General features: G+C 38.5%; 1 protein-coding gene across 3 annotated transcripts in view; it reads left to right on the plus strand.

Annotated features, from left to right (window-relative positions):
* The window catches only part of LOC107698375 (kinesin-associated protein 3-like), a 28,268-nt gene extending 15,281 nt beyond the window's left edge, over window positions 1–12,987 (plus strand). For all 3 annotated transcript variants that reach the window (XM_016499361.1, XM_016499362.1, XM_016499363.1), the window contains 10 exons: window positions 2,764–2,864; window positions 5,333–5,441; window positions 5,520–5,632; window positions 5,732–5,897; window positions 6,004–6,129; window positions 6,245–6,343; window positions 6,448–6,533; window positions 8,281–8,467; window positions 8,771–8,864; window positions 12,435–12,987. In XM_016499361.1, coding sequence (XP_016354847.1) covers window positions 2,764–2,864; window positions 5,333–5,441; window positions 5,520–5,632; window positions 5,732–5,897; window positions 6,004–6,129; window positions 6,245–6,343; window positions 6,448–6,533; window positions 8,281–8,467; window positions 8,771–8,864; window positions 12,435–12,546 — 1,193 coding nt within the window. In that variant the 3' untranslated portion in view covers window positions 12,547–12,987. The remainder of the gene's footprint in view (window positions 1–2,763; window positions 2,865–5,332; window positions 5,442–5,519; window positions 5,633–5,731; window positions 5,898–6,003; window positions 6,130–6,244; window positions 6,344–6,447; window positions 6,534–8,280; window positions 8,468–8,770; window positions 8,865–12,434) is intronic.
* Window positions 12,988–13,249: the final 262 nt, after the last annotated feature.

Here is a 13,249-nt window from a genome sequence, read left to right on the forward strand (position 1 = left end):
ACAGGCCCCTCCCACGATAGTTGATTGACAAGGCCGTCTTACCTTAGACCCGCCCTGAGTGAGCTGTCATCAGTCCGCCATTGTGTTGACTCCGGTGCAGGGGAAGACACGAACGTCTCCGATTGAGGTTTTTTGTTGCTGGATGTAATAATGAACATAGCAGTCGTCATTTACTACCGACATCTGAGCCGCTGAAGACGCACAGGATTAACGTTACTTTCGTTTTTGAAGGGAATGCGCAGATCCCGATCGACCTAAATGCATCTATGTTCGCGCGAATCATTCATGATCCAGCTTCATCTACAGAATAAGTGAGTATAAGGGGTTTTTTTAGGAATCTTTGCAAATCGCCTTTCCTAATATGTGCTATTTAGCTAGTTTCGCGGCTGAAGTTTACAGTCTGCTCGTCATCCCACAGAAGAGAGGGGCGGGGGCAGCAGAGCTCATTATCAACTTGTGGAAAATGGGCATCCGATGACCCCTTTAAATCAAGATGCATTTGCTTGAGAAGCATAGTGACAAAAATTATAAAATGTTGTTTTCTAAAATATGTATAAAATTGAGTTTTTTGTTAAAACAAGAAATAATATCTGCTAATGGGGTAAGAACATGGTCACAGGGACATCAAGTTTTTTTTTATATATTGACTGATTTTTCTTATTTTAAGCAAAAACTCACTTAAGTTTTATACATATTTTAGAAAACAAGATGTAGCATCTTATGTCATTTTGCTTCTCAAGTAAATGTATCTTGATTTAAGAATGTTTAGATATTTGTACTGGAAAACAAGACTTTCTTACTGTGTAAGAAGAAAATTTTTTGCAGTACAGGAGGTGTCTACATCCAAGTGCAGAAAATAAATCACTATTTCACACAGCACACCACTGCTTATATATCACTTATATATTGCCTACAAATGCCACCCACTGCCACTTTTATGGTTTCAAAACTTAAATGTGTTTTTCTGCAAAGCATTTTATATTGTTTTTTTTTTTTTCTCGCTTCACTTACATAATGTTGAATAGCAGGTTAACATCGATATTTATATATGCATGTGTGTGTGTGTGTGTATATATATATATATATATATATATATATTTATGAACATATATGTAAAAAAAAAAAGAAAAAATATATATTATATTCTAAATAATTTCAACAAATAAAAAAATACATTGCTAATAGCAAAAATATAACAACGTTGGCAGGGCAAGTACAAATATGAAATACATTTAAAAAAATCTAGATAAGCAAGTCAACCTCACTAATTGAGTAATTGGTTATTGGATCACTAGTCGACCAACTTGATCCCTATTTACCATTAGTGTGTGTAGTCAATGTCTCGATCAGCTCTGAAGGACATGGGTGTTTAGGATTGTAGTGGTCGCCTGAAGGCCTGGCTGCTGTGGCTTTTATGGCGGTTGGGTGGTTTAAATCTTACTGGGGTGTAATTGAAGTTTAGCTCTCCTGCTCTCCCACTAAATGCACCCTGAACAGGATAATGAATTTTTAATAGGCTTTTTTCTCGCAGGCTCCGGGGCTGTTTTGAACATTTTTACAGGCCCTTCTCCTCCATCCTCATAAAGGATCCCCCGTTTTCCTCTCCCGACACGCAGGCTGAGGCGTTAACTTGGGGTTTGCGTGTGTGTGTTTGCGCTTGACCTCTGAGTGTGCGCTAGAGCTCGTTTGTACGCTTGTGTGTGCCTTTCACTAATGAGAAGCACATGTGTAGGCCAATCGTGGTGCTAGCGGTGCAGAGCAGCTTGGCTTGAAGTTATTAATGGCAGTAAAATTTATGCTTCCTCCTTTTTTCCCCAATTAACTGGAGAAGCCCTTCTCTTTTCAGGGGTCTCTGGGAGCACATCTGGCTCAAATAGTCTGAGATAACCTTGCCTAAAGGGTCCATGGCCGGCTCCGACCCGTCCCCGCCCCCTCTTCCCTCCCTCGGGGTCTGGGTCTGTCTCTCTGATTAAGTCGGAGGCTCAGGTTCTTACCAGGTCCAGGCCTGAAATAAATACCAGATCTTTAAAAAATCCTAAGATTAACTAAGTAATTATTGCAGATGTGCTTTGTTATAATAACGCTACTGTTCAAAAGTTTAGTGTTGGTAAGATTTTTAATTGTTTTTGGGGGAAAAAAGTACCTTATGCCTAAACAAGGTTGCAGTTATTTGATTAAAAATAAAGTAAAAACAATAATATTGAGAAATATTATTACGATTTAGAACTGTCAAGTCTTCAGTGTCACATGATCCTTCAGAAATAATTCTAATATGCTGATTGGATGCTCAAGAAACAGTTTGCTCCTTAATATTTTTGTGGAAACTGTGGTGCAATTTTTTTTTTAGAATTTTTTGATGAGTTCTTTGATGAACAGCATCTGTATATTTACTTTAACCTTTGTTCAATTTAATACATCCTTTTTCAGCAACAGTATTCTTTTCTTTCTTTCCAACAAAAAAGCCTTACTGACCACAGATTTTTTGAATGGTAGCATAGGTCCACAGTAATGACCAAAAAAGTGTCTCATTCCACTCTCTAGTTCCCTATGACATAAATCTCTGGGCACTAGCAAAGGGCCTTGATCCATTAAATATTGGGACACTTGTGACTCTAATCAGAATCGAATGCTCGAAAGTGCAGTCTGGTGCTGTCCTGTTTATCCTGCTGTGTGTTTCTACTAAAGAAGAACGTGTAGTTCAGGCTACCTTGGATATGCAGAGTGTGTCTGTCCATTCATGGCTTGTGTGTGTTTGTGTTTCAGAAGACGAAGCGCAGAGACAGATCGCCATGTGCATTCTGTACCACATCAGTATGGACGACCGTTTCAAGTCTATGTTTGCCTACACGGATTGCATTCCACAGGTGAGAGATCAGCCTGCATTAGCATGATCTTATAGCAGGGGACAGGAGAGGTCTATATCCACTCTCACATCATGTCAACATCGGGTGCGACCATTGTCCCATTGCTCCACACCGCAACAGCTTGAAGCTGTCTACGTTTGATGCATCAAATTTAAAGTTCCAAATCCATTTCTACTGTTTTCGGAAATGTGGAGTACGTCAGAACTAGAACGGCATCAGTATACTGTCACTGTCTTGTTGCATCATGATGCTTTGCATCCAGTGTAGACAGTATCAGTTGATCACAAATAACTGGAAAAATCCTGGAAATTCAGTGGTCAAAAGGTTTGAGAACCCAGTGCAGTAGAGGGCTTTTTCTTGTCGCTTTCGCCCTTTTTTTCATTGGGTCACTATGTGTTAGGGGTGTAATGGTACACGTATTCATACCGAAAATCTTCGGTATGGGTCTTTCGTTTCAGTACGCATATGTACTGAACAAATCATTCCTTTTTTTTCAGGAAATTCAGACAATAAATGCCATTTTGGCGCTCTTTGATGTGGCGTCGTGACAGATCGCTATAGAAGCCTCATCGCTGCCTCTTTACTACTAGTTTAAATGTGAAATAAACATGAATAAACATCTCATGTAATCGCTCAATCAGTGTTTCAACCGCGGAAAGATGTCAATAAAACAGCTTGTAAACAAAATGTCACATAGCATTTCATTTACCCCAGGCAAGTCATCAGTGTCTACAGCTCGTTATTTGCTAGAGAAAGTCTAGAGAAGAGCATTTTGAGAAATATTAGGCTATATACTTAATTATATTTTATTTTACCCGTTAATGATGTCTTATTTAATGTAGGCTATGTTTAATTAAATCTTTTATGAAACAAGTCATGTCAGCCACTGTGTAAATGATTGTATGTCAACAACAAATAGAAATCGTATAATTTAGAAACAGCATTATGTGCAATTTACATGTTTGCAAACAAATTTTTAATTTGAGTATTGATTATTATAGTTAAAAATAAATAGCAATTGAATTTAAGTTTGGGCTCTCTGTTGTTAATTGTAACCTTATAGTAATGTAAAAGGGCTAGAGCAGAAGCTGAGGTAGAGCATTTTAATTGTAATGGAATTTATTTAAAGAAAAAGCAAATTGTTCAGTAAACCATTGTTTAATTAAAAAAAATAAAATAAAAATGTTTTTTCCTCCTGCTGTACCGAAACCATGACGTCAAAACCGAGGTACGTACCGAACCATCATGTTTGTGTACTGTTACACCCCAACTATGTATTGTGAAAGAAACTTTCAAATTTAAATCAGATCACAGAAGCATGTTAGAGATTACAGTTAACATTCAGAATAAGGAACCATCAGACATTAAAGTGTAAGAAGAAAGGAAATAGAAAGGCTCTTCATGGACAAATTGGGTGACTAGAGAGATGAAAACATGGTGACTGCAGGCTGGGGGTTACCAAAGTTTTGGTGGGGTGACTGGATGTTGCATGTGAAAGCAGGGCAGGTGCCAGTAAGTCTAGCCACAGTGATTTAGGCTGCAGGGCGCCTGCTATGTGATACTCAGTAAGGGACTGTATGCTTTGCATACTCACCGCTGCCTTCTTACTCTCTCTCCGGGCCTCCTGCTTATCGTTAACGTCAGGGGGCGATGTTGACAACCCTTGACCACTTCAGCCCAGGCCTGGACCTCTGCCCAGTCCCTTTCCCCCCACGCTCCCTTCCTGGACCCCTACCGTCCCCTCAGGTAGCAGAGTCCAGTCCTCTGTTCCGCTCGGGGTGTGGAGACGTTAGCCAAGCTAATGCAGAGTGACATGTAAGGTTCGTGTCTAAAGTTAGGATTCGCTTGAGAAAATCAGGAACCCCTGGACGTCTGGGAAACTTACAAATTGGGTGCGGGAGTTTGGAAAAAATGTTTCAGGTCTGTCAGATTTTTTTGTGGGACAAAGGCGGGTTTGATTAAAGTTCTAGGCGGGTCAGGACTTCAAGGTGCTTGCTGACTTTGTTGAGTTGGATCTTTCAGGAAAGAAGGGGGCGCTTGCGCTTGAAGCTTTTGGGTATGAGGTAACTGGACTAAAATTAAACATATATACACACACTAGCTGACTTTGATGTCGGTAAGTAATTAAAAAAAATAAATGAATACTTTTATTCAGAAAGAATGCATTAAATTGATCAGTGAAGTGACAGTAAAGATATAATGTTACAAAATATTTCTATTTCAAATAAATGCTGTTCGTTTCTACTTAATCAAAAAATGTATCACAATTTCCGCAAAACTTTTCAGCGGCACAGCTGTTTTCAACATTGATAATAATAAGAAATGTTTATTGAGCACCAAATCAGCATATCAGAATGATTTCTTAAGGATCATGTGACACTGAAGACTGGAGTAATGGCTGCTGACAACTACACTCTGTGGCAAGTGCTCTGATTGTTTCTGTTATTTCCTGGTGTTTTGTTTGTAAGGTAATGAAGATGTTGTTTGATTGTGGTGAGGAGAGGTTTGACGCTGAGCTCATTTCCTTCTGCATCAACCTGGCTGCCAACAAGAGGAATGCCCAGATTATGTGTGAAGGTGAGAATAGATACAAATGCGAAACCATAAAAACATTGAAGAGCAGACTTAGTGCTTAATTGAATGTTTCCATTGAAGGCAATGGTCTGAAGATGCTGATGAAGAGAGCACTGAAGCTAAAAGATCCTCTGATGATGAAGATGATCCGAAATATATCTCAGCATGATGGACCTTTTAAAAATCTTTTCATTGTGAGAGTCAAAACCGAGAATATACTCACCCAAGTTTATTTAGAAGTTTTTATTGATGTTTATTCCATTGAAAACTAATAAGTATGTGTTGTGTTTGAGGATTATGTCGGTGACCTGGCGGCTCAGATCGGACTGAAGGAAGAGGAGGAGTTTGTGATTGAGTGCTTGGGAACTCTTTCCAATCTTACTATTCCTGATCTTGACTGGGAACTTGTGCTAAAGGAGTACAACCTGGTGCCTTATCTCAAAGACCACCTCAAACCAGGTCTGTCTCAATCAGCTTTACTGTTTTACATCACAATGGACAATATATGAGCATATTAGTTGCAGGGTCTCGTGATATGTGACTTCCTGTTATTTTTCTTCTTTAGGCTCTGCAGAGGATGACCTCATTCTGGAGGTGGTGATCATGATTGGCACTGTTTCCATGGACGACTCCTGTGCTGTAATGTTGGCCAAATCAGGCATCATTCCTGCTCTAATAGAGCTGCTGAATGGTAGGAAACTTTCTGATACTCCGAGTGCTTTTAAAGTGCATGTTCGGTAGTTTATTTTTTTGACATGTTAGTGGAAGTAGAGAAATGATAATCTCTTTCTTCCTTCCATCCTCAGCCCAGCAAGAAGATGATGAGTTTGTCTGTCAGATTGTGTACGTCTTTTACCAAATGGTGTTTCACCAGGCCACCCGAGATGTCATCATAAAAGAAACACGTATCCTTCATCTTGTAAAACCTGCAGTTGTGTGATGATGTTGTTGTTCAGTCATACAGCGGTTCCTCTTTCAAAGATTTTGTCCTTGACTGTAATCTTATCAGAAGCTCCTGCATATCTCATTGACCTGATGCATGACAAAAACGCAGAAATACGCAAAGTGTGTGACAATACATTGGACATCATTGCTGTGAGTATGAATCAGCTGTACTTCAAGTAGTGTGCTGTTTTTTCCACCAATTTCAAGTTTATTGGACCTATATGTTATTTCTTAAAGGGGTCATATGATGCGATTTCAATTTTTCCTTTCTCTTTGGAGTGTTACAAGCTCTTGGTGCATAAAGAAGATCTGTAAAGTTGCAAAGACTAAAGTCTCAAATCCAAAGAGATATTCTTTATCAAATTTAAGAGTCAACCACGCCTACCTAAAACGGCTCGTTCTAACACGCCCCCACATACCTACATCACTATCTGGGAAGATTTGCATAACGCCGCCCAAAAGTTCACGCAAAGAAAGGCGTAACTTTTATTCTCGCTGTAGTATTGTTGTTGCCGCCGCCATGTCGTGAAGGCGCTGTGTGTTTCGTTGTGAAAGCGAAACTACTTTGTTTGGCCTTCCAAAAGAGGACGATATCTGCTTCGTCATGCCTGGAGCTGATCCGTGCTGGTCGCTGAGGAAATACATCAACTTTGCTCTGTGGATCACCGGATCGGCGATGTCGAGGCCCGGGGTCGTCACATGTGTCCAGCCCGGGGTCGTCACATGTGGTTGCCGCAAGCCTCCTTCGTCGAATCCTGATCTTTAATAGTCCACAATTTTCCACCACATCTTCACACCCCTTTTCTTTTCCTTAGAGTCAAGAGGGAGACCATCCGATTGTCTTAACCCACACTTCATTGTTAATGATAAATATGGCACATACGGTTTGTAGTCAGGGTCATTTGACATAAAAGACTATTGGATGAACACCGTTGCTAGCGGGTTAAATGTATAAGCTGTTCTGAAGCAGCTCTGATCTGTCCCAGGTCTCAGATTAATGTAATTAGGGTTGGTCTTGAGGCCAAGGGAAGTGTTCCATACATCTGATCGGAAAGGGCCATTAAAGCAGGGAGCCACATCAAAGAGAGAGGAGGAGATGCCTGCTTAGTATCACGTGGGGATAGTGGACAGAACGCAGATCCGCTGAATACCACACATTCACATACACGTTGTTGGTCATCTTCCCCTTTTTCTTTTTCTATGTTATACAAATATGAAAATCTGATGAATATTGTTTAAATGAGTTTTTCTAATTTTGTCTTGTCATACCCAAGCCTTTTTTGCCTTTGTGACAGCGGTGACAGCGGACAGAAGTCATTCATAATTCATTTTTACATGCTATTTCTGGACACGCTTGAAGATTTTTTTCCCCAGATTTATTTATAAAACACCCAATCCTGCTCTGGATCCAAATGTTCAGTAACGTCATGAGCTCAGCCACTTGAAGATTGATTAGCCAGAGTATCAGACCACATTCATTGCGGTGATTGACCACAGGAGTGCAGCATGTGGTGCCATTAATGCTTTACAATGATAAATTTGTGCCCTGGCAGAAAGTGTCACTGTGTATGCCGGTGAGGCCAGGACCGGTGACAATGAGGCCTGTTTGAGGCCTGGGCCTCAGGTGGCCATCAGAGCCCCAGGCATTCAACCCCATGTGGGGATGATTAATCAGAGAGCCGGGTTGCTTACCTTAGCTATTTCCACCAACCTCAAAGAGGTTTTATTACGCTCAGTCCCTGTAGAGTTAAAATAAACAGCTACCATGTTATCCATCTGCCAGGCAACACAGCGCACCTGATTCATCCCACATCTTAGGTATGGCACATGCAGTGAGGCAATACAGGCAGAGCCTTTCTGTGTCCTGTGCTAATAATCTCTCTGTCTGCGTCTGTAGGAATATGATGTGGAGTGGGGCAAGAAGATCCAGAGTGAGAAGTTCCGCTGGCATAACTCTCAGTGGCTGGAGATGGTGGAGAACCGGCAGATGGATGAGGCAGAGCCTTTCATGTATGGAGATGATGGAGAACCTTTTCTCCAAAATGGTGACATCCTGGAACGGCCAGACCTCTTCTACAGCGCAGGTTATATTGGGCGGGGATTCTGAGAAATATAGCTGCATTTAAATAGTAGTTCTTATGAATAGGGTGTTTAAATTTTGTATTTTTAATACATGTCAGCATACTTTGAGTAACATACTTAATAATTAATTTATAATTCTAATTTTAGATATTTAGTACAAAAATGGTTCTTTTTTATTTAAATTTTAATTAGAATTTTAATAATAAATACAAAATATTATGAGTAATTTGATGCATCTCTGTATTTTCTGTAATGCTTTAGCACAGAGGTGCCACTGATAATCGATTTCTTTGTGATTCCCACAGATGGAATAATCCCAGCAGATGGTGCCATTAGTCCAGAGTTCTTCACAGACTTCCAGAATGGAGACCTGTTAGGACCACAGGGTTTCCCCAGCAGGTACATTTAAATATGATGAATTAGTCAAACTGGCTTTTGTTATTACTGCATCACACACATATCTTTGTCTGCCAGTTTTGTTGGCTTTAGCAGGAAAGGGCTCAAAAGTGCTGTGTCAAAGAGTCCTCCGGCATCCCAGCAGGCCGCAGCACTCCTCCAACAGTAATACCCTCAGCTTTGAGAGTAAACACAGCTCCCTCTATTCAGCTTTTTCCAAAACTGCTTCAGTTGCCATATACCTACTGTTTAGGGGTTTCAGCAAAGCACTAATGTGAAGACTTGATGCTATGATTTATGGTGTGGCCCACTTTGTGTCATGGGACTTTGCAAAATATTTGAGCTCTGTTTCAAATATTCAACTCCGTAATCAAAGAGGGGATTATTTGATATGGGGCCATTAATGATAATAAAGTGACCCCTTTAAATGATTAGACAGTCATAGGTGTTAGGCTTTAAACATAGATTTAAAAACAAGAGAGCTTGCTAAATTATACATTAGTCTTTGAGAGAAAGGATGGAGTCGTGAAGTCAGAGAAGAGGCACTGAAAAATAAGGAGCAAGTTAATATGAAGGGGGAGGAGGGCGGCAGAGGAAGCCATGTTTGTTTTTCACAGCTCTTTGTAAGCGATACCTGTAGAATACACTGAGAGTGCAAAGGGAATTGGGCGGCCTGAAAGTGTGGTTTTCATTTTGTCCGTGTGGTGTTCGAGATCCAGGTTAACAAAATAATGAAATCCAGCCTAGGTTTCCCTGCGCCGAATCATGAGCCAGACACACTGGGAACGGCTCTTTTAAAAGCCTTTAATAGAATCACTTTTATTTATAGAATAGCACAGAGCAATCTTTCATTTAGCACATCAAGAATGCTTAGTTATTCCAGATGAAAAACAAATTCTTGGCTGCATTTGCTTGAAAAATATCAGTTCCTCATTGTGAATGTTATGATTAGACAAAAACACATTACAAGGTAATTAATATAATATTTGAAAGTAAAATAAAATTATTTTAAAGCAGTGAAGCATAAAACGTTATTTTTAGTGAAACATTGCCAAGGCCAAACAGGACAAGTACAGTTCCCACAAAAAGTATTTGGACACTTAAGCTACACAAAATGTTTAAATGACATTGCATTAGAAAGTGTTAAACCACGTGGCATTTATTTATTTTACTTTCTTTGGATACTTTCTGTTGGCGAATGTTATGTAACATGTCCAGAGTTAATGTGATGAACTACACCTGCGGTTACTCAGCTGGGACACCTGTGTGAACTTGAGAGGAACTGACTTCATATATTCACTAATAGAGACCAGTTGGTTTAAAGTAATAGAACAAATGGCTAAATAATTAAAATCAGCTCTGAGAAAAGGTCAAGCATGATTTGTTAGCAGATAACACTTGATTTGATATATTACTGTTTGAAGTTTGGGGTCTGTAAGTTATTTTTTTTTTTGTTATTTTAAATAATTTATTTTCAACAAGGGGGCATTTAAATGAGTGAAAAGTAAATAATAATTACAATAAGTTTTGTCATTCACCTTTGTGTCATTTCAAACCTGTCATATGGAAATATGGAAATACTTTAAAAAATACTTTATGGTGCTTTGTTTTTGTCTTTATTCATAGAAAAGAGCACCTTCTTTTCTCATTTTGTGTTTCATGAAAGAAATCAATTTGAATTTGGAAAGACATGAGGGTGAGAAAATAGAATCATCATTTTCGGGCACCAGAGGAAGGAAAGAGACTGGCAACACAGACACTTTCTTGTTTAGAGGTTTCCGGGTGTTTTTTTAAAATTTTTTTTTTTACAGGATCTCACCTCAGTGTTAACTCTCAGGGGCCATCAGGCCAGACATGGGGATCTTTTTTCAGCTTGCGTCCAGCCTCAGATCTTCAGATTATCACCAAGTGCACTGTGATTGTGACCCTCGAGTGTAAAGGGCCAACGGCTGTGTTTCATAAGATGGTAGAAGGATAAACAGTATCTTCATCTCAAATGAGTTGGTTTAGATTAAATGATTAGACAAATGAACCTAGATGGAAAAAGATTGGTTGCAGTCACTAGTAACATCATTATTTGTGGAAACCTGCAGAAAATGTCACCTTTTCAACTTTCCTGGAAAGGATGACAGCATCCCTTTGGGATGAATGATTCACTGCAAGAATGATTATAACACAAACACACACTTTTAAGGTCTGTCTCTTACCTGGACACTCTTAGGAGTGATCATCTGATTTACAACACACTGCCTTTTCCTTCCCATCAACCCTTTTGAACTTATTCTGTTAGTTATAAGCTTCGGTTTCACCCAAATTCTTTGGTAAAAAGCTTGAGGAGTAGAGGCTGAATGTCAAAGTCTGAAATTTCCCCAGACGGCAGTGGTGTTCCTCAGAGGATAAAGACAGGCTTGCTGCCCAGAGAGGGCGGGTGTACTGGGAGTGAAGGGGGTAACGCATGTAACTGATCGCTGGAAGTGATTTGGTCTAAAAACAACACAGCATTGTGGGAGCTGGAAGGGGCAAAGCAAACAACCCATATTTTAAGAAGACAGGCCAAAGTTCAGTGGGTGTTGTTTATTTAAAGGCAGATCATTCTAGTCCTTTCCAACTGATGTGGCATGATCACGTTAGTCATTTGCCTTGAGGAATTAATATACTTCTTCTGGTTTTAAAATCTCATTTTTTATTTGTAAACACTGCTGGTGTGAATAATACAATATAATCCCGTTGGTGATTTGACTTGAAAAATTGACTTCAACTTTCATATATATTTATATATATATATGTGCTGTCAAACGATTAATCGCAATTAATCGCATCCGAAATAAAAGTTTTTGTTTACATTATATATGTGTGTGTACAGTGTATATTTATTATGTATATATAAAAACACACACACGCATGTATATATTTCAGAAAAATATGTTGTTTATATATTAAATATATTTAAAATATAAATTTTATGAATATAAATATAGACATGTAAATAATTTCAAAATATATACTGTATGTATGTGTATTTATATATACATAATAAATATACACAGAAGCTTTGTTTCCCAGAGGACTTCACAATTTAATTTAAGAAGAGTGCATAATAATAATAATAATAAAAATGTATGTCATTCTCATGGTTTTAAAATCTAATTTTTAATTTGTGAACACTCCTGGTGTGAATAATATATAATATAATATAATATATAATTATATGATATGATCTCATTGGGCATTTGCCTTGAGGAATTAATATTTTTTTTTTCGAATAATTTTATTCACTCCTAGTATAAATATGATATAATATGATATAAAGTAAATTAATATAATTTATTATAATTATTACTTATATATTTGGCATTTCACCATGTAGGTTTGGAGCAGTTCTGTTTTAATCTTGGTAGTTCTGTTTTGCAGAATCAGAGCGCCATCTAGTGATGCACATAACCTTTATCTAACCCAAACGCAAGTAATTTCCTAATAAAATACATATTAACACGATTTATGTTAGATTTTGAGATGAATCTCTTCAGCAGTGATGTGACAGGCTGACAATTGTCTGTGTTTTTCTTCCTCCAGTTCTTTGACAGACGGGTACGGACAGACGGGTGTGACTCCAGCGCGTCCTGCCACAGCTTACGGCTTTCGGCCTGATGAGCAGTTTTATTACGGTTACACAGCATCATGGTAGGAGAGTGTCAGGAAAGACCTAAAACCTATTAAAAACCAATTAAATGGTTCTCAAAAGATGCTAGTTAAGTCTCTTTACCATTTCGAATGAAAGCAACACTACTGATTTTCTTCATCATCAGTATTTCTTTCTATGTAATATGTGGATATTTATTACATTCCATGTGAATCTCAGTCTGAATGTGTTTTAAGATGAATGTTCTCAGTGAAGCTATGATTTGCAGCCCTCACTTTGAGCTTGATCATGTAGTTTTAACACATCCTACTTTAGCCTACTGTGTATTGCTTGTCAACACTGAAGAAGCGAATGGCACCACATTGCCTTTTCTGTGCAATAGAACAAAAGTAGGATTTTAGTTGCATGCTGTTTCAGTGATGTACAGGTGGATCTCAATATATTAGAATGTCGTGGAAAAGTTCATTTCAGTAATTCAACTCAAATTGTGAAACTCGTGTATTAAATAAATTCAATGCACACAGACTGAAGTAGTTTAAGTCTTTGGTTAAGTTATGAACGTTGAAAACACCATCTATTTATACATTAAAGCAAATCCGTTTAATGCATGACAGTTGCTTAGGTTTCTGGAAGCAAAATATTGTGTAGCTTTAGTTGCATTTCATGCACTTATAGTTAATAGTCAATCAATGTCATCCATAATAGGATTTCCTTCAGTTTTGCATATGTTGCTTACATAAAGCAACTG

The sequence above is a fragment of the Sinocyclocheilus anshuiensis genome, unplaced genomic scaffold (genome assembly GCF_001515605.1).
Source record: "Sinocyclocheilus anshuiensis isolate Anshui unplaced genomic scaffold, SAMN03320099.WGS_v1.1 scaffold1746, whole genome shotgun sequence".
Lineage (NCBI taxonomy): Eukaryota > Metazoa > Chordata > Actinopteri > Cypriniformes > Cyprinidae > Sinocyclocheilus > Sinocyclocheilus anshuiensis.